This window comes from Gymnodraco acuticeps, unplaced genomic scaffold, assembly GCF_902827175.1.
Source record: "Gymnodraco acuticeps unplaced genomic scaffold, fGymAcu1.1, whole genome shotgun sequence".
Classification (NCBI taxonomy): Eukaryota; Metazoa; Chordata; class Actinopteri; order Perciformes; family Bathydraconidae; genus Gymnodraco; species Gymnodraco acuticeps.
The window spans coordinates 259356-281406 of NW_022991435.1; the positions used below are offsets into that span (position 1 = coordinate 259356).

General features: G+C 41.5%; 1 protein-coding gene across 1 annotated transcript; it reads left to right on the forward strand.

Moving 5' to 3' along the window:
- Positions 1-335: 335 nt before the first annotated feature.
- Positions 336-16326, forward strand: acsl3b (acyl-CoA synthetase long chain family member 3b). The gene is made up of 15 exons (XM_034196089.1): positions 336-574; positions 2906-3388; positions 4157-4334; positions 4431-4540; positions 4681-4819; positions 5852-6002; positions 6188-6311; positions 6646-6717; positions 6810-6949; positions 11667-11839; positions 11975-12049; positions 12597-12788; positions 12871-12985; positions 13141-13298; positions 13511-16326. The coding sequence occupies exons 2-15, from the start codon at positions 3038-3040 to the stop codon at positions 13666-13668; spliced, it is 2136 nt and encodes a 711-aa protein (XP_034051980.1). The 5' UTR covers positions 336-574; positions 2906-3037; the 3' UTR covers positions 13669-16326.
- The last annotated feature ends 5725 nt before the right edge of the window (positions 16327-22051 follow it).

The following is a 22051-nucleotide window of genomic DNA, read 5'->3' on the forward strand; positions in this document are numbered from 1 at the left end:
GGAGAATACGCTGGTGACTGTTCGCACAATCTGCAGTCTAGACAGCTGAAATATCCGTTCCTGTAAAGCCCACCATTCAGTTTCAATTCCCTACCATGTGCGCCTTTCTATGTCTGGTGTACACCACACACCTTTAGGTTTTTCTCGATCTTTGGGATTCAGTGGAGCAAAGTCAAACCTGTTCACGGTGACAGGTCGAATTGACCCGTTGGGACCGGGTGTATCCCGGGTCACAGTGTGCCGACGACTGACGCTGCCCACAGTTGTGACCGCTAGTAACCTCACTGACGTCCCGCTACCCCGAGCACGCGCCACCTCCAGTGCTCCAATCGCTGTGGAGAAATGTCCTGACGTCACTCAGAAGCTTCCGGGCTGGCAGCACTGGCCCGGTGATGCTCAAATTTATAATTTCACTACATTTTTCAATAGTTTAATAACAGAGTAGTAGATGTGATTCATACCCAAACACATATTGTTTATAGATTATGCCAATATGATGTTAGAGCTTTGGTTACAACGATAAAGAGACTTGATTCAACCCTGCAGCGACTCAGGCGTAGCGGCTGGAAAAGAGGTGAGAATGTATGGCTGTGTGAACTGCAGATGTTGATGAGACTGATAGTTAGCAACCGGTTTGCTCAACACATCGCCTATAATGTGCCATGTAATTGTGTACAATACGATGTGTGTGCCCGTTTTATTCTCAACTGAGTTTTGATTAACAAACTAACAAACTATATCAGCAGCGGGCTAACAACAACTGCAGTAGTTAGCCGAAATGCTAAATACTAGCTCGTCTTTGAGCTACATGCTAGCTGCTAAGCTTGATGCTGCGTCGTTAGCCTTGTAGCTTCAGAGACGCACACTGCGGAGTAATACACATGTCTTGTTGATTAGATTAGATTAGAATGAAAACAACCACCGTGCCAGGTTATGCTTTGATAACATCACACATCATATCTATAATCATGTACAGGTTATCATAACAGTGATGTGTTATTATCTTATCTAACGGTGATGGCGAATATTCATGATATCGACACACGAATCAAAACACTATTGATAATAACAGATACATACATATAAACAACGTTAATCATAGTTAAGCTAAAACATAATATACAGCCTGTTGACAATTAAAATGTGACGCAATATCTAATTCATTGATAAGATGGAGAAAAAGGCATGTAACGATTGCCAGATGTAAATCATAAAGGTTTATCATTTAACCTCATCACGTTGTTTTGATACTAGAACTCTCGATAAAATATCTTCATTATCAGATTAAACCTCTATAAAATCATTATTGATACTGTAGTTAAGCTGCAAGTCTGCTGTCAGACATCTGTGGTGTAAATCTCTAGTGTCAAGCATGTTGATGGGAGTACTTTACATACCAAACCTTTAAGCATTGGTAACGTGTTTGTGTATTTAAGTCTGCTTTGATCAGAACCTGATTGTAGGCCTTTGGCTTTGTGGCATGACAAAGTAAGATGGAAAGATGGCCTGGCATTACAGTCCTGATGATATTTGTATTATGAAAGTTGTGAATGTGAAGCAGAATATCTGCTCTGTAATCATAACTGTGGACCATGTTAAATAATGTCTATCCTCATTAAATTAGACGATCTGATCATGTGCCACACTCTTGTTGGAAAAGTAAGTAGGAGCAGGTGTGTCGACCTAAATCAAAGTAAAGCACACGATGAATGAACCAGTGTTACAAGAAACAAAGGGAGCTTTCACCTTCCTGATATACAGTGAAATTAAAGTGTCAGTTGGTTGAGGTATGTGTCTCCCTGCAAAACAGGTGAGACATGTTCACCTGTGACACGATGTATACAATGTGTATTTAGAATTATACTATAGTATAGGGAGGCCGTTGCTATTTGCCTCCTTTAAAACCCTGCACTAGATCAACACAAACAGAATGTTGTTTCCTTCACCTATCAGCATTATATGTATACACACGTTGCTAATAGATGTGCCAATATACTCACTTTGAAATGATTGTTTTGTCTCTGAGTGTAGAACTCATGAGAAAGTAGCATGCGTGTGCACACACTTACACATACATATGCTGCTTTGCATTTATAACGAACTCTGTACAGAGAATTACCTATTGTTGTGTAGGAACAGATTGTACCCTGCAGTGTAATATGATCCTGGCCATGGTCTCACAGTTAAATCCCTGCACACGTCTCATTTGTTACCAGAAGTGAGCCACGTTTAAAGGATAACTATTTGTTATCTAGACAGCAGCGTCCCTAAATGTTCTTGTGCTGCTAAACAGCCCCTCTCATTAGTCAGTGTTAGATTCTTCTCAGTCCTGTTATATTAGCTTCTCAGGTTATGCTCACCTCCTTCGTGAACTCTTGACTTCTCAATCATAGGACTGAGTCACTGCTGCTTCCTCTAGCATGCTCAGGATCAGATGTGCAGGGGCAGTGTCCCAGTAGAGCCAAAGTTGATTGTGGTATAGCCAAACAAATGAGAGCAGTCACAAGTATGACATATATGCTGTATTGCTGAATGTAATATTATATCTTGAGTTGGTATGAGTTGCAAACTAGTGGGGAGGCATATGGAGGCAATGTTTATATGTAATGAAATGAAAACGCTGCACATGTCCCAGGAGAGGCCATTCATTTGACTGTTTATTAACTTGCCATTTTAGCACGATTATTATTGCTGATGATGAGGATGATTGCTAAAGCATCTTGCTTGCCAGTAGATTTGGTGAAATAGATAGTAAAGGAGAGCCGGCCTAAGAATAGGCAGCAAGGATTTATTTACTGGGACGCAGGTGCACACTTTTCCAGCTGCTCAAATATCCAAATGTGCTTTTAAATGTTGTATTCCAGACTATACTTCTATCATTTCATGTTGTGTTTCTGTGCTGCAGGGTTGGACTTACTGCACAAAAGAGCGACTGCCTGCAATCTTGAGCCGCAGCAGGTCAAAATACTTCAAGCGCTGAGAAGAGTGTTGGAAGAGTGTGGCGCTTGTTTAGTTTGATTTAACTTCATCCTCAAAGATGAAGTTGAAGGAGGATATGAACCCGCTGCTGCTGCAAGTCTTCCGTTCTGTGGTGTGGGTCTACTCGGTCATCACCTTCATACCCTGGTACTTCCTCTCTGGAGCTAGCAACAACCTGGAGCGGGCAAACCGGATCAAGGCACGCTCAGTTAGTGGACTGCCATTAGGGCCTTACAGGGCCACCAACAGTCAAGACAAGCTGGTGGCATGGATGCACCCCAATGTTGACACCCTGGACAAAATGTTTAAATACGCTGCCAGTCGGTTTCCACAGAGAGACTGTCTAGGCACCAGGGAGGTGCTCAGTGAAGAGGATGAGATCCAGCCGAACGGCAAGGTCTTCAAAAAGGTGAGACACACACATTATTTCATAAAACAATTCTATCACCTTCAGTATTCTTTTGAATGATTGGTCTGTTGTCAGGAGGAAAGATAGTCATGTCAGTGGGTGGCAACGCTTATCATATGTACAATTAGAAGTGTGTGTGTGTGTGTGTGTGTGGGTGTGTGTGTGTGTGTGTGTGTGTGTGTGTGTGTGTGTGTGGTGTGTGTGTGTGTGTGTGTTGTGTGTGTGTGTGTGTGTGTGTGTGTGTGTGTGTGTGTGTGTGTGTGTGTGTGTGTGTGTGTGTGTGTGTGTGTGTGTGTGTGTGTGTGTGTGTGTGTGTGTGTGTGTGTGTGTGTGTGTGTGTGTGTGTGTGTGTGTGTGTGTGTGTGTGTGTGAGACACTGCACAGTGTGAGGAATGTGGGTGGAAGCAGAGAGCCTCCTCTTTAACACCTGCATGGCTACAAAAGCCCTGCAGATGGCGCTAACTGACCGCACATGAAGGATAAGGTTGCCACTGGTAACAACATCGGACCTCTTTTAGATTCAGCTGTGTCAGTATTACCTTTTTTATATATAGCGATACAGTTATACAGTTCTCACATTAATCTCATCATTGTGGACACTTTCAGTGAAATAGTTTTTGTCCTATTTCATATTTGACCCACTAACAGATGCTCTGAAGATGTGTAGTCCTGTAGAATGTATGTACATAGGACAGTTTTCATGTATCTTGGTGTAGTGTGTGGAAATAATCTTTAATAATACATTTTACAATTGCACGTTGTGTGCAGGTAATTCTTGGGAACTATAACTGGCTGTCGTACGAGGAAGCCTACGAGGCAGCAAAGTGTTTTGGCAGCGGTCTGGCAGCACTCGGCCTGAAGCCGCAGTGTAAAATCGCCATCTTCTGCGAGACCAGAGCAGAGTGGATGTTGGTAGCACAAGCCTGCTTTATGTACAATTTCCAACGTGAGTGACAGAAAGACAAACATAATGTGTATTCAGACCATCTTGAGCCTACAGTAAGAAACTAATGACCAATTTAACTGGATTTGATTTTGACAGTTGTGACACTGTATTCCACTCTCGGACCCATGGCCATCGCCCACGGCCTGAACGAGACAGAGATCACACACATCATCACAAGCAAAGACCTGCTTCAGAGCCGTCTCAAGGTAAGGCTATGTTTTCACTTAATTAATGGCTGTTTATTGTGTAAAACATTATGGCTTGATAAGAAGCTCTGCCCATTTGCATAATTAAAATGTCCTCTCTTCTCCATCTCTCCCTCCTACATCCAACTTCTCGGTCCCAGGCCATAGTGTGTGATGTGCCGAGGCTGCAGTATATCATTGTAGTTGACAGTAAACCCACAAGCTGGCCAAACATCCCCAGAGGAATCACAGTCTACAGTATGGACGCTGTGAAGGAGATAGGGTCCAAGCCTGAAAATAGTGAGTATTCGTGTTTTGTGATTAAAAAGGTTTTCAATTTTGTCCGGGGAAATTAATGGAAGCGCAACTAATGGATGATTAATTCAAAGCGGACACCCTCATGTGTAATTGGAGTGACGTGCAGTGCATGACAGTCAGCTAGAGGTTAAATTACAATTTGCCAAACCCCCATTGCCACAATATCATTGGTTGACCTTTTAGAGAAAATGAGGGAAAACAGGAATTACTTTGTGCTACAAAAATCACTTGAGACCTTTTTTACAATTTCCTCTTGCAGTATTTGTAAAGAAAACCAACGTGGATTGTTTTAAAATCGTGGATGATTAAAATAAAACAATAAATGTGTGAAATACCAACTTTTGAAAGATATTTGTCAAATTTAGAAAACAAGAACTATTTCCAAAACTCAGTGTGAGGATTAGCTGCATTTATCATTTTCTCACATTGTAAATCATTTTAGTTCAGCTTTGGTTGAAAGAAATATAGACACCTTTGTGTTTGAATGGTTTTTGCACTGTACCATTTGTTCTTTACTTAAAGGTAGGGTAGGTAAGTTTCAGAAACCGGCTCGAGTGCACTAAAATTTGAAAGTACACAGCCGAAAAGAATCCGCCCCTTCCTTCAGACTTCCTTACAGAGCACCTCCTCCAACACACATGAACGCGCAATGCACGCCCAATGACGGCACGCCCAATGAGGGCACGAGATACATTTGTGCGTGCACGAGATGGAAGGCTGACAGACAGGGCGGCAATCCAATCCGTTTAGCCGGGCCGGCTAAACGGATTGGTTGTACTTTTTACAGTATTACAGCTTCCACGGATTTTTTGTCAAAGCACTTAAGATATTCATTGCTATCGGGATGTTAAGAGCATTCCATGGAATATAACAAAAAGTGTTTCTCGAGCCGGTTTCTCAAACTTACCTACCCCACCTTTAAGTGAGCAGACATTTCTTAAACTAATAATGTTTACATTGATGTGTGATCCATGTTCTCTCTAACCATCTCCCTCTGCTCCTCTGTCTGTGCAGTCGCAGTAAACCGCAGTCAGCCAGAGTCCTCAGACATCGCGGTCATCATGTACACCAGCGGCTCCACAGGCATCCCCAAGGGTGTCATGGTCTCCCATGGCAACATCATTGCTGGCATTACTGGCATGGCCGAGCGAATCCCTAACCTCAAGTATGTCCATATCAGAATCACTTCCTGTCCTCTTTGTCCTGTGTTATGTAACTCTCCCAACTCCCATTCTTCCCCTTCTTTCTTTACTGATTCTGAAACACGATCACATCTATCCTGTCATACTCAAATACCACCACCTATCTTTTGTTGTTGAAATTAACCTGCTGTTATTTCTGTGCCGGCAGTGAATCAGACACCTATATTGGCTACCTGCCGTTGGCGCATGTTTTAGAGCTCAGCGCAGAACTCGTGTGCATCTCTCACGGCTGTAGCATCGGCTACTCCTCCCCCCAGACTCTAGCTGACCAGGTTAGTGTACAAACACACACATGCACCTTATGGGCAGAATGTATTAGTTGCATTCCGCGTTCATATATTACGAAATGCACCGTTTCCTTTGCTGATGCCCTTGGAAATGATCGTTCATGTTTTTACTTCATCCTTCTTAAACTGTTGTATCTTCCTTAACAATATATCCCTGAATCCTAGCACAACATTTGGTGTTTGATAATGTCCTTAACGATCTTACCTGACTTTTATCCAGTTTTTTACTCTGGCAAAAATCCATTCAGTTGCCTCTGGTCATGATTTTAAAGTGTATCTACCTCCCTTACTGACAGTTGATCAATTGTTTTGTTTACAGTCTACCAAGATAAAGAAGGGCAGTAAAGGGGACACCAGTGTGCTGAAACCTACTCTCATGGCTGCTGTACCAGTAAGATGTTTTTATCAATCCAAAAATCAATTGTTAGTAGTAATATGGCTTGTAATAAGTGTTTAAAGAGTTTTCCTGCCTAATGTGCGTAGGAAATCATGGATCGCATCTACAAGAATGTGATGACTAAAGTGGAGGAGATGAGCAAACTGCAGAGGACACTGTTTGCGCTGGCTTACAACTACAAGATGGAGCAGATCTCCAAGGGTTACAGCACGCCACTCTGCGACAGGTAAATAAACATTTCATTCCTGTTCTGAGAGAGAGAGAGACACCTGTAAAACAAGAGCAAACATTAACCTCAGTAACATGGTTAATCGAATCCTAGTGTTAGTCATAAAAGTAGGTTAGGGAACTAGGTAAATCGTTGCATAAAATGGATTCTGACATTGTGTTTGCAGAGGACATTATTTCGTTTAAGTCAGGGGTGTCAAACTCAATTTCATTGTGGGCCACATTAGCATTATGGTTGCACTCAAAGAGCTGGTTGTAATTTTAAGACGATATAAATATACATATATAAATATGTAATATTAAATAATGTATTATATTACATTATTGGCTCTGCATTGGATTATTATCAGTTCTGGTAATAACTTCATAAATAACTACGTCTGAAAGCAGAAGTCTAGGGAAAATAATTGAAAGCAAATATTCAACAATTACACCTATTGTATATTATATTCTTTGCAAACTCTTGCAGGCCACATCAAATGGGGTTACGGGCCTTGAGTTTGACATCCCTGGTTTAAGTCAATTTTGGAATATACGTACAGGGTTCGTCCGGTCATTGAAAACCTGGAAAAGTCATGGAAATTCAAAATGCAAATTCCAGGCCCTGGAAAAGTTATGGAAAACAATGTTTTTCCCAAAGGTTTGGAAAAATCATGGAAATGTAACTAAAGTTGCGTCAAATATAATTTACATTTGATCTAATCGCCGAAATAATCTGCGGTCGCGAGCTGTTATGTGCCATCATGACGCGCATGGTGTTATTTTTTAATATATGAAGTGCGAGCTGTGAGCTCGAGTCTTCCTGCCTGTCGGGTCGGCTGAACTCTTCTGCTCCGGGATGAGGGTCAGCTACATTATCTACGGTGCGTTCGTTAACTGTGCGGAGTCACTGTGGCACAGACAGACTGGACCGCTGGTGAACAGCTGTTAGAACGGGCCGTTCAGGTGTTCAGAGCAGAGCGGCAGAGCGTGATGTGAACTGAAACGTTTTTCTGTCACAATATCATTTAAAGGTGGGGTAGGTAAGTTTGAGAAACCGGCTCGAGATACACTTTTTGTTATATTCCATGGAATGCTCTTAACATCCCGATAGCAATGAATATCTTAAGGCGAGACACCCCAGGTGAATAGGGTAATTTTTTTAACTTAAAGGTATCAGCTAGAAATTTCTCCAGTTAATTACTTACAATAAGGCAATTGTCTTTTGTATTACAAGTTTTCTGAAATAGCATGTTTAAACATGCAAATTATCCATTATCTCATTAAATATGCACATATTTTAACACATTTCAGGAATTGAAATCTGAACTTTGGATATAGCCAGATTCAAAATTCTTGTTTCATTTTGTAGTCATATTAGTATCTAAGGCTTTTACAGAAGGGATATTGGATATATCTTTTTATCACTCCATAAATCAGAAAATACTGTCAACAGCCCTAAAATATCCATTTTCGCCATGTTTTTAGGTATACAATGTTGTATAATTCAGGCTATGAATTATATATGAACAAACCCTTCTGTAAAAGCCTTCATAATATTGATAGGAATATAACTGGAAAGTTTGGTGTATGTACGTGCTACTGAAGTTGAAATTTCGAATTCAGAGTAGGAGAAAAAACTCATTTTGAGAAAACGACCTTTAAAGATTGCAGTGAGGCGCTAGCTAAACCCTCCTGTTCTTTGAATGACAGCTTGCGCATCGACGCACTCCGTGAAGGTATTTCATGTTCAGGGTCATTTTTTTTTTTATAACCTTGCTTCGTGCAAGTGACAATTGTGGTCGTCTTCTCTGTGAACGTTTTTTTCGCCGTTCTTTTGGCATTTTGAGATTTCAATTTCTAGCTGAAAGCTAACCAGGAAGTGTTTTAGCACACCACGTGACGCATCTGAACGAATCACGTTGTCAGAAATTGACACCAGCCAATGAGATTTCGTTTCTTGGTTTAAGACCCCTTTGTGCTTTCACGATTGGTTGCTGATACAAAGGAAATGACCATATTTGGATCCGATGAGATTGTGCAGGAGAGACACAGCTTTCCAGCGATACCTCTGTTGACATGGTGCACACAGCGGTCGCGGTACTTTATGTTACGTTAGAATGCTAACTTTTGGTGAATTTAGGAGAAATCTACAGACGCAAATAGACAAACTATAGTAAAATAAACACTTAAATGTGTATTTTGTACGTTTTCCTTCCAAAAGCCTGAAAGAAAACATGTTATGGAATCAAAATAGCACAAAATCTCAAAATTGACCAGTACTTGAAAAACGATGTTTTTGCCTGCCGTGTCTCGCCTTAAGTGCTTTGACAAAAAATCCATAATGGCCGACCTGCCTGTCAGCCTTCCATCTGTGCACAAACTTATCTCGTGCCCTCATTGGTCATGTGCGCGTTCGTGTGTGTTGGAGGAGGGGCTCTGTAAGGAAGTGGCAGATTTTTTCTGGCTGTGTATTTTCAAATTCTAGCGCACTCAAGCTGGTTTCTCCAAAATGACCTACTCCACCTCGTTGAGCTAGCTAGCTAGCATACATTGTCACTATCTGCTAACGTTAGCTTTAGCCTTCGTTTTCTAATAGTTTTTTTCATAGGCTATAAACGGAGGTGGTATAAGTATAGATATTGTGCTACAGTAAAAGTAGAAGTACTCAGATCTTGTACTTGATTAAAAGTAAAAGTACTCAGATGTTGTTCTTAAAAGTAGAAGTACTCAGATCTTGTACTTTAGTAAAAGTAGAAGTACTCAGGTCTTGTACTTGAGTAGAAGTACTCAGATCTTGTACTTGAGTTAAAGTAGAAGTACTCAGATAAGTAGAAGTACTCAGATATTGTACTTTAGTAGAAGTACTCAGATCTTGTACTTTAGTAGAAGTACTCAGATCTTGTACTTTAGTAGAAGTGGAAGTACTCAGATCTTGTACTTAATAAAAGTATAGTACTCAGATGTTGTACTTGAGTAAAAGTAGAAGTACTCAGATGTTGTACTTGAGTAAAAGTAGAAGTACTCAGATGTTGTACTTGAGTAAAAGTAGAAGTACTCAGGTCTTGTACTTGAGTAAAAGTAGAAGTACTCAGGTCTTGTACTTGAGTAAAAGTAGAAGTACTCTGATCTTGTAGTAAAAATAGAAGTAGAAGTACTCAGATCTTGTACTTGAGTAAAAGTAGAAGTACCAGAATGTAGGAATACTCTGTTTCAGTAAAAGTCCTGCATTCAAAATGTTCCTCAAGTGAAAGTAGAAAAGTATTCTCATCAAAATATAGTGAAAGTAGCGACAGTAAAAGTAGTCATTGTGCAGATTGGTCCATTTCAGAATAATATATATGATATGTTTTATAATGATTGATCATCAAAGTGTTCTCAAAGCTGGTAAAGGTGCAGCTAGTTTGAATGACTTTGTATACTGCAGGGTAGCTTGTGGATTTACTCCAGGTGGAACTAAAGTCTGATTTAACACTTGATTATATTTCACATCATTCATCCACATCTGTAAAGTAACTAAAGGTATTAATACATGTAGTGGAGTCAAAGTACACCATTTACCTCTGAACTGTAGTGGAGTAGAAGTACACCATGTACCTCTGAACTGTAGTGGAGTAGAAGTACACCATGTACCTCTGAACTGTAGTGGAGTAGAAGTACACCATGTACCTCTGAACTGTAGAGGAGTAGAAGTACACCATGTATCTCTGAACTGTAGTGGAGTAGAAGTACACCATGTACCTCTGAACTGTAGTGGAGTAGAAGTACACCATGTACATCTGAACTGTAGTGGAGTAGAAGTACACCATGTACCTCTGAACTGTAGTGAAGTAGAAGTACACCATGTACCTCTGAACTGTAGAGGAGTAGAAGTACACCATGTACCTCTGAACTGTAGTGGAGTAGAAGTACACCATGTACCTCTGAACTGTAGTGGAGTAGAAGTACACCATGTACATCTGAACTGTAGTGGAGTAGAAGTACACCATGTACCTCTGAACTGTAGTGGAGTAGAAGTACACCATGTACCTCTGAACTGTAGAGGAGTAGAAGTACACCATGTACCTCTGAACTGTAGAGGAGTAGAAGTACAAAGTAGCAAAACATTGAAATACTTAAATAAAGTACAAGTATCTCAAAATTGTACCCACGTATAGTACTTATTGAGTTTATGTACTTAGTTACTTTACACCAGTGGCTATACAGATAGAAAGCCTAAGCCTTGCACAGAGGCATGAAAATACATTTTCAAAATGCTCAACAGTGCTGCCAAAATGATAAACTGACTGCTACACAATTAAAATAAATGCTTTTATATATTTCTATTAGATGTGACTCTTTGGCGTTTCTGTTATTATTGACACTGCTGCTTTCAGGGGGTCGGGTCCTTGTCACCTTTTTCATACCTGATGACTTTGCCTCCCTGACTACAGTTGCTTTAGCGTGTAGAAGCTAGTAAGCCTACTATTTGATTTGTTTTAGATAGGCACAACATGTTTCATATGCAGACCTTATTTTCCTGTTCCATGTTCAAATAAACCATTTTCAGTGGTAATTTTTTTTTGGTCATGGAAAATGAGGTAAAGGTCATTGAGAAGTCATGGAAAAGTCATTGAAAATGATTGGTGAAAAAGTGTATGAACCCTGTACGTAGTAGTATACAATAATCTGATTGGCCTCATCAGTCTCTCATTTGTCTCTTTTTGTATTCAATTTGTCCGCCTTCTCTCCTTCAGTCTGGTGTTCAAACGGGTGCGTGCGCTCTTGGGAGGGAACACCCGGGTCCTGCTCTCAGGCGGCGCCCCCCTCTCTGCTGCCACACAGCGCTTCATGAACATCTGCCTGTGCTGCCCGGTGGGCCAGGGCTACGGCCTGACGGAGACCTGTGGAGCCGGCACCATCAGTGAGAGTAAGAGAGACTGCATTTTATGTTTTTCTGCCACCTTTGGGACATTTAAGAGAAGAGCAAATGAAAAATATAAAACATCTTCATTTGTAGACATTATATTTTTACCATAAGTCTTTGCTGGTGTTTTTTTTTCAGTGTGGGACTACAGCACAGGACGAGTTGGTGCTCCATTGGTTTGTTCAGAGATGAAACTGAAAGACTGGGAGGAGGGTGAGTCCAATTCCAATAACCCAACTTTAAAGAAAGCAATAACTGAGGTTCCTATGGACTACATGATACTCTATCTGGGCCATTTTACAGAGGAAAATGTTCACTACATAGATAGATATCTTTAAAAAATACTGTTGATAGCTGGCAAGAAAGCCATAACTAGGAAATGGTGCAAGGTGGAGCCTCCTACTGTGGAACAGTGGATGGAGATCGTGGAGGAAATTCATATAATGGAAAAAATGATGCAAGAAACACAATATGAAGAGAAATGGTCAATGTTTAAGATTCAAACCAGCGACAAGGAATACTGACTGATTGAGTAAGAGGAACTGTTCTGACAAATGGTCAAATGAGAATGTGACTCCCAACTGCATTTTTATTTTATATTATCTCTGTATTTGTATCTATAGCTGTATTGCATTGTTTATTTTGTTTGGGTTGTTATGTACGTGCACAGCTGTTGTTGTAATGTTTTTATATGAGAAAAACTAAAGTGAGAAAAGCAATAAAAAGTACTGGTATTCTAATCACGCCTTTGCTCCTCTAGGTGGATACTACAGCACAGATAAGCCCAACCCACGGGGGGAGATTTTGATTGGCGGCCCCAACGTAACGATGGGATACTACAAAAATGAAACTAAGAACTGTGAGGACTTTTATGTGGATGAGAATGGCCAGAGATGGTTCTGTACAGGAGACATTGGAGAGGTTCACACTGACGGATGCCTGAAGATCATTGGTAAGAAATCCACAAACTAGAGCATGTGTGGCACATCTTGTATCTGTTCGATTAGGATTGTGACCTGGTTGTCTTCCAACAGACCGTAAGAAGGACCTGGTGAAGTTACAGGCAGGCGAGTACGTCTCTCTTGGAAAGGTGGAGGCTGTTTTGAAGAACTGCTCACTCATAGACAACATCTGTGCCTATGCCAACAGGTAAAATCCTGCACACACTCCATTTTTAAATCTGTTTCTTTCAGATATAAGAATACTCACGAAAGACACTAACATTTCAGCTCTTTTAAAAAATATGTCCCCTCTCCCTAATGGTGGTAAAACTACATTTTGGACTCTTTTGTACCTTTTTTCAGTGACCAGTCGTATGTGATCAGCTTTGTGGTGCCTAACCACAAGCAGCTAATGGCCCTGGCGGAGCAGGTGCAGGTTAGAGGCACATGGGAGGAGATGTGCAACAATTCCCAGATGGAGAAAGAAGTTCTTCGCATCATTACTGAAGCTGCCCTCTCAGGTAGGGGCAAAAGGCCTTTAATCGTCTTCCTCGCTTATATTCATTCTGTAAATGCCCTCATTAAAGCCTTCTCAACAATACTAAAGATGTGTTACTCTCCATCATAACTTCACAGTTCACATTGGGTGCGATGATGCCTGGCTTGTGACAGACTTGCAGTAGTGTTACACTGTAACAAACTGACTTGTGATTCTTCTCTCTCCACAAACCAGCGAAAATGGAGCGGTTCGAGATCCCCAAGAAGATCCGTCTGAGTTCTGAGCCCTGGACCCCGGAGACTGGGTTGGTCACCGACGCATTCAAACTTAAACGCAAGGAGCTGAAATCACACTACCAGGAAGACATTGAGAGAATGTACGGAGGAAAATAAAAACAATGCTTTAAACAACCCATCCACATATATACTTGTACACATACACATGGAGCTCAGAAGCCACTACAAGGAATATTGGGAGAGCAGTTATACTTTAGATACAGGTAACACACACACACACACACTCACACACACACTACTACAGGCACATAAAGCATCTCATGCATCTCCTCCTCGGCTTCCCTGCGACCAGCTTCGATCAAAAGAGGGAGACGAATCTTGAAACCAGCTTACTTGCTATCTCTCAAGACCAAAAGGCTCATGGTCCCTCATAGATGGCTGAACCAGCCGGTGCGACTTACTCACCGTTCCCCTTTGAGTTTCTATGACAACCGGGGTGGCACATGAAGTCGGACGTCCGTATGACTCGAAGTGAAATAAATGTCAGGCTAAACGTATATCTGGATCAGTGTCCGCACGCTCGTTCTGTTACTCCTCTTCTTCCTCCCCTTCTCTCTGGAGGGCTCTACATGTTCAGTATGGTAGTGGACTTAGTGCAGATACCTGGCAGGGACATAGGGTAGCATGAGAGCGATGGAGGGGTCTCTCCTGGGCTTTAAGTAACATTCAGGTTGGAATATATGCAGGGATCTTCACTACACTTCATGTTTGGTTCGTCAGCTTTGAAACCCCATTTGATGAGTATTTTTTTAAGTATGAGGAATCGGTGTTGCAAAGCCATGAGAGATTGAGCATCAACATTTTTTATTATTTTCATACTGTATTTTGTATGGTTATATTCTAAAGGGTCTTTTTTTCTCTATCCTCCTGTTTTGTATTGCCAATTTGTTTACGCAAAGTACTTTATTGGGCTTTGTTTCCAGGTTCTTTTTCGGTTGGCTTTCCTGCCCTGCCCCTTTTTTCTGCCTGTGTCTCAAAGCTTGTACATTGGAGTGTGTGCTTGCTAACTTGACTAGTAGAAGCGATTCAGTCTCGTTTGGTCTCGGCCCCTTTGCAGCAGGCTCAAACCTAAATTGTAAAACGCATCCATTGGGGCTTTTTCTCTCTCTGCTCTTTGCCCACGGCTTCATTTGTCCACCTAAGCGCCCCCCGGACACCTCCTAGCCTGTATCTAATTGGTTATTCTGTATTGTCTGTTCATTGATCATTAAGAAGCCCTGCCTCGTATTCCTCCAGTCATGACCAATGCACCGTATGGATGTCTCAGAGGGAAATAAGCCCAGCGTAGAAAAATAGTTACATTAAGCCTTTCATGGGTTACTCTTGCAATTACTTTTTGGCGGAAATTTACATGTTATATATTTTTTCTCCATAGGTTGAGTAACTGTTACTTTTGTCTTTTTTTACTTATGAATATGAATTACAAAATGAATGTGCAATATTTATACACAAATTTAAACTAGAGTACATAGGAAGAAGAAAAAAACGCACATACAGCAGCCCCTCCGTAGTGTATGAATGTTAAGGTCTGTTGCTCGTATTGAAAGACATGTTGGAACACAAGCAAAGGATTAAAGGGGTAGAAACACACTGAGAGGGAGGTCTAGATGAAGCCCATTTGAACATACTGTGCTAAATAATGTAATCATCTTTATTCAGACTGAACTATTTATTATTGGGCATTGTAGAAACCGCTTAATATAAAGTGTGCAACTGTACCAAAGCACTTGAATTCATATTTGAGGAGGAAAGCGCTCCAGTCAAACAACTGAAGAAATTCCTTATCAATACACTCCTTTTTTTAATGGTTAGTAAATAGCATAAACTTACCAGACCTCATAGTATCTTCAAATTGGTTATTGTGTATGACACTGTATTGCAACTTATATGAAGAGGTTCAACCGCCACATGTTTGAACTCATGTAATACTGTAGTTTTCAGATTGGTGGTGAAATTACCTGAATGGCATCAGTACGAGTGACAACCTCGCTTCAGTCTTTCTTTCTTTGCTTCACATTTATGGGTAGAACATGAAATAGTTTTTGGTAAGGCCGACGTCTATCCCCCAGCTGCCCTCATGTAATGCAAGTCTTGCTTTGCTTGTACTGAAGAATTTTAGCATTAACAAATGTACAGTCAGGTACTCTAACTAGTTCTCTTATCCGACTAGCTCAACGTAAAGTTTATTTTAGCATGTACAGAAGTTACAGTACCATCATGATGAAATGGAAAGCCGCTCCTCCCTTCCTGATTTTTATTACAGTTCTTTCTCTCGACATTTTAGTGAAAAGTCAGTAGCTTACTGTGCTGTTTGCTGCTTTTCCTCTGCCTGGCTAGAGGCAGCTAGTTGCCTTCTGACACACATGAGCTGTCTTCAGGGGTCTTAAGAATGTGAAGCACTACCCACATTTTAGTTGATAGCACGCAATGCTGTGTCCTGCTACATCCATTTCAGCAAGGCCAAGGCAAAGGGGCCATGGGAAGACCACTCTAGTTTCTCTTGCATTGTAAATAGGTTGAGAGGGGAAGGGATCTATGAATTCAAGTCCATTCAAACTACCAATAATTGTACAGGCGTAAAGTCTCCTGTTATATTTAATAATCTTTGTTACTGACCAGTTTTCGAGGGTCTCCTCGTTGTATTGTGTGATTAAGTGCCCCCGCGAGCCAGGCTATTTGCAAGTGTCTCCTTCCTTATTTATTTGTAATTTGGCCTTGAAAACAATGTAATAAAAATAAAAAGTTGTGTTGTAATTGCTGCTGTCCTTATGTGTTTCGTGTGTGTGTGTGTGCGTGCGTGCGTGCGTGTGCGCGCGCGCGCAAGCAATTAAACAAAGCGAGGCACGACGTGTGGCTGGTTTGATCAGCAGCTTGATTATAATCACCCTGAGTTTCTATGGCAACGGAGACGAGTGTGTCGGTGCATGTGTGTTTGAGTGAGTGTGGTCTGTGAAAGACTTGTGGTACGAGGATGCTAACAGAACATGCAGTCCTCGGAGGCAACCTTCATTCAGCGCTAGTAAATAAAGGATTTCTATTCCAGTCATAGGCTGCTTTTATTCACAATGTGTCGACCTCGGCTTCTGATTGGTGAATCATTTAAAAGAAATGTAAGGAAGAAGCTTAACTGCTCACTGCACCTGCTATCCTGATGCCATACCCATCTAAATAAGATATAATCCAGCATTTTACCACACTATTTGCATTGCTTAGGACAAAAATGATCAATTTATCTTAGATATTGGGCCCTGATCAGATAAAGGGACTGTAACTGATGATGATGAATCATGAGGTAATATAGGGAAAATATGTCAGATTTGCCCAAAGCTCAAGTGTATATATTTGAATATTGTTTGTCTGACCAGGTCCAGCCCTCCCAAAAAAAACGTAAGTAATTCTGTTTGGTATCATAGTAGGAATTTAAAAAAGCAGTTTTCACATCTGAGAAGCTTTACCCACATAACAAAAATAACTCTAGTTGACAGGTTATTAATGGACTAATTACTTCAGCTGTAATTAGTACAAATTATTCTGATCTATCCAAATCGGCTTCAGAGCTTTCAGGCAATAACAAAATGGGTAGGCTACAGATTAAATGTAGGTATTTGATAACAAACGTATTGAAAACGACACACATTTCATGTAAGAGCAATGTTAGAAAACGCAGATGCTTGAAGTCCTGCATTATGGTTCCGTTTCTGCGTTTTATTTGACATTAAACAGCAGCTATATGACCGTAGAGAGATGACTGATTCTTCTGACTCCTCCCCTCCTCTATTCCCTTCATCTAACCCTATGGGACTGGAGAGTGCGTCAGAGGCATCATGCTGCCTTCATTAGCCCACTGACTCTGACGCACACACACACACACACACACACACACACACACACACACACACACACACACACACACACACACACACACACACACACACACACACACACACACACACACACAGTGTGTCTCTACCACAAAACAATAACAGCACCAGACAGCAATAAACTGTGGAGGACATCTTTTAGATTGCATAAATGAGATTTGTGAGTGCATGTATGTGCATGTGTTTAAGTGAGTGTGTGTGTGTGTTTATGTGATAGCCTTCATTTTACTTTCTGACACTTTATTCCAACTTTTCCTTTCTCCCTCGTCCCTCCCTTGCGTCTTGCTTGCTCCCTCTTCCTGACTCAGAAGTGCGCACAGACTTGTATCTGTTTGTGCTTTATACGCACACTCCAGTGTGAGCCAAAGGGCCATATTGGAGTTTACCCAAGGATGAGAGGAGCTGATCTTGGTCTGCCTCATAACTCTGGAGAGGTGGGTGGTACTTCGAGAAAAAACTGAGAATGATTACCAGAGAGAGTGATAGAGCGAGGCCAGGGACTGAGATGTGACACTGGAGTGTCTTAATGAAATATAAAGCACACTATGGTACAGTAGGGGGCTAGTTTAGAAAACATGTGGATAGTAAAGGCAGGATAGAAAAATAAAGCTGCCCTCTTTCTCTTCCTGCTGACATTTGTTCTAAAAGAAAACTCACTTTTGTATTAAATGTAGCTCCTCAATTGTGTTTGTAATGTATTTGTCACACTCACAATGCTAAAATAATTTAAAATCCATATTCAAATGCATCTAAGTATATCATATTGTGTTAAAATAGCAAAGTTAAAACATCAGACATATTTCTTTGATGTACTAATGCAATCTTGGATTTCAGCATTTCACTCGTTTCATATTTTAGCAGCAATTACGCCCTGAAAACAAGAAGATACAGAAAGATATTTCACCCGCCGCTGACGATACTAACAGCACATTTAAGGAGAGCCAGCTCATTAAAAGTTAGTGAATCTGATGCTCTGCTTTTTTGGTTAGCTCTGTTTCCCCATATTGTGTGCACTCCTGCTGATTTTGTTTTTTAGTGTCAACCTGACCTTTGGCAGCGCTCGGTATCACTGGCTGCTCCATGCCAGGCACACACACCTCAACTCTGCCCGGCTGGGTTATCAAGATGTGAGGGCCAAAGTGGAGGTGGGAAAATGTGTGAGGTCTGGCAATGAGCTTGAGCAGAGAGAGAGATAGAGGAGCAGGGGGGGTGAGGATGGAGAGGAAACTGATATGTCTGGGCGATGACTCACCGATGCTGGGTATTTATAGCATCAGGAGGGGAGGGGAGGGAAGTGTGTGGGTGGAAGAGCGAGGGGGGCAAGCGGTTTGGGAGGCGGACAGGACAGCATCATCGCACCGCTGACAGGGAGTGGAGGGAGAGGAAGCACTGGGGGAGAAAATGGGGGAGAGGAGGGACGGTGGGAGGGACAAAGCAGAGGAGGAGGTTGGAAAACAAGCGAATAAGGGGAGGGGAGGGAGGGTGGATGGGACTGAACACAATGGGAAGATGAGAGGGTGAACTGTGAACAATATAAGATAAAAATAGAACAGCATGCATATGAGAAAGAGCATATTTAAAATGAAGTGTACAAAAAACGATCCTGCTGGGTGTGCCACACTGCAGAAGCAACTGCTTGCTAGTGTTTGGATACTTAAGAATAGGGCATATTGGGTTTTTGTGATAAGAAATATACAGATTTTCTCTCTGAGCTGTTGTGTAACCAGTGGCAATACACATTTGCAAAAACACAATTCCCTGTAGCCTCAGATAGAGTCATGTAGAGGGGACAGAACAATGACCACGGTTGCCTAGAAGCTGTACACCTGAATGAACACATAAGACAGAAATTGAATTTGAGATTTCTTTATTTCTTTATTTGAAGCTTCACAACACAACCATGTGCATGATGGTTTGTATCATTCTTGCTGCAAATATTTGTATTGGTTTGTTAAGTCTCTCATTCCGCTCTCTCCAAGATTCCTTCATCAGAAACACACATCCTGCCTCTGCCTCTGGTGACGTCAGCAAGTGAGTCACACTGCATCTCTTACCATAGACACTAGCATAATCTGTGCACGTGTGCTCACATGCACTGTGGAGGGCTGGAGCAAGCACTCACCGTCGGTCTGATGAAAAGGGGGATGAGTCAGAACACCAAGGTGAACACTTGCAGCCTTCGATATGAATGTAGTCAAAGAAGATTCAAGAGGGTTTTCTTATTGAGCGAAATGTTGGTTGACAGGGTAGCAGGAGGTAGGGCGGTAAAAGTAGCTGAAACTGAAGATAAGTTTCATAAAATAGTGCTACACTTTGAGGGTTGGTTGCTGATTCGACAAGAGAGAATAGGTTTGCGATGGTGCCTGAAAGAGTGACTTTAATGTTGAGAAGTAAAAATGAGTTGAGGGTAGATCGACTTGCAAGAGAGGCAGAGGTTTCCCATTCTTCCAAAGTCAAGTACGAGAGATGGGATAATCAAAACCAGTCTTCGCTGAATATGTGTGCAGCTGAAACTAGCAGCTGGTTAGCTAAGCTTGGTATGGAGACTGCTAATGGAGAACAGCGGGGCTCAGTCCAAAGGTGTAAACAAAGCAATTGGTCACACCACTGTGGTTTATTTGCTGGACTTGTCTTGGTCGTGAGCAAGTTGCCAGAACAGCAGTTACAGCTCCCGTCCAGGAAATAATCATGGCACAAAAAAACTGTTAAACGACATCTTCTTCATTCTGTTTTTGTACGGACAAAACAAACAAGATGGGCCAGAAAAAAGAGATTTTTAATCTCAATGATATCCTGGTTAAATAAAGGTAAAATAAAAGATATAAAGTGCTTCTTAGTGATCTTAGAATTGCTAGTACAGAAGGTGGATTTTGCACATATCCCAGCTAGCTGTTTCCAACGTTTCTCAATGTTTAAGCTAAGATGAACTAAGCCAACCAGGTGCTACATTTAGGTATTTGTTTATCACACAAACTCTTATCGTCTTCTCATTGAACTCTCAGCAAGAAAGTGACGCATGTCCCAAATGTCAATCTCTTATTAGAGACAAATATTAACATGGCCATTAATAGAAGATAGAGGCTCGGCTGGTGAACTCAGCCTCATTAAAACAAATATACTTTTGCCCACACACAGGCTTCCTGTAGCATAACGTGGACATGTGCCCTTTTCAAAAATGCTAAACCTGTTTAAAATGTCCACCTTTATTCCTTTCATACACTCCTTCAGTTTCCCTCTCTCCTCCCTATGTTTCTCAAGGCAGACCACTTCTACCCTCACGACTGCTCCTCTGTCCTAATGGTTTCAGACAACATGAAGCTGCCCTAATCACCCCCGCTCTGCTCCTGGCTGAACCCACCTGCTGCCTCCTGAAGACAAGGACCATGATTTAAACACAGTAATTGGCACAAGGGGAGAGATGAGCCGGATGGGTACAAAAGAGGAGAAAAGTAATGAATTCAAGTCACTCAGAAAATGCTAAGAAAGGAAGCGACTAATGGAGAAGAGGAGGATACCAACCTGTGGGGAGAGACGACGCTGGAAGCAGATGAAAGGCCATGAGGCTGCGTCACCATGGAGACGTTGGTTGAGAAGATGTTGAGCCATGACAACAGGCGTGCCATTCTCTCCCAGCCTCATGATGGGGGGTGAAGAGGTGAGGAAGAAAACACACAAAGGAGAGGGGGAAGAATGAACACATATGGCTTCATCGATGTTAAGCCATCAAGGAAGAAATCCAAGGTTGTTACTATAAGTCAGTTGTTTATGTTTGATAACGTGTCCTTGAGCTGATCAAATATATCGAAGACAGATTCAGCTTTACGAGGCTGTGTGTGTTTCATCTTTGCAATTGGCTGTCATTGCATATATGTCTCTCCAAGATATGGGCGTGTGCTTTTCTGCCATTGTGACGCACGCGAGCTGTTGTTGATCTGATATCATTCTCTCCCTGCTGCTCTGATTGACATGTGGATAAACACCAGAAGTGTCCCCATTGCCTACTATGGGTGTACAGACTGACGGAAGAGGTATGTTTTGTAGAGAGTGTAACAAATTGACACTGATCCACGAGACAAAATTAAACAAATGTATTTTGGAGAGAGGGAGAAAGCGAGTACAATAAAACCTGATGTGAAAATGTGGACCTAGCTGAACATGTTCCATTTAATCACTGATTCAACAGAAGCAGGGAGAACTATTCAATAGAAATAATGAGGGAGATAAAAGGAACATAGCATGTACCAATCACTAAAAAGGTTTCTTCTGTTATGAATGTCTCAAGTAACAGCGTGGGTCTTTAAGGATTGATGCACATAGACAGCACATCAGACAGCCCCGCAGCAGAATCACAGATTGAGCCAGTAAATCTTCCACCACCAGGAACCTGCTGGGAATTGAGTCTAAAAACCTCTGATCCATCACTTGGAGTCCTTATGGTACCCTGTTGGCTGACAACGTACACAACAGATACAACATCATTCAGATGAGCTAAGATTTCACACCTATAAGGATTTACCTTTTAATAACATCAGATAGACCTGTGAACATGTATGGCCATGAAACTACCAAGAAGCATCAATAGCTTAGACACTGGCAAA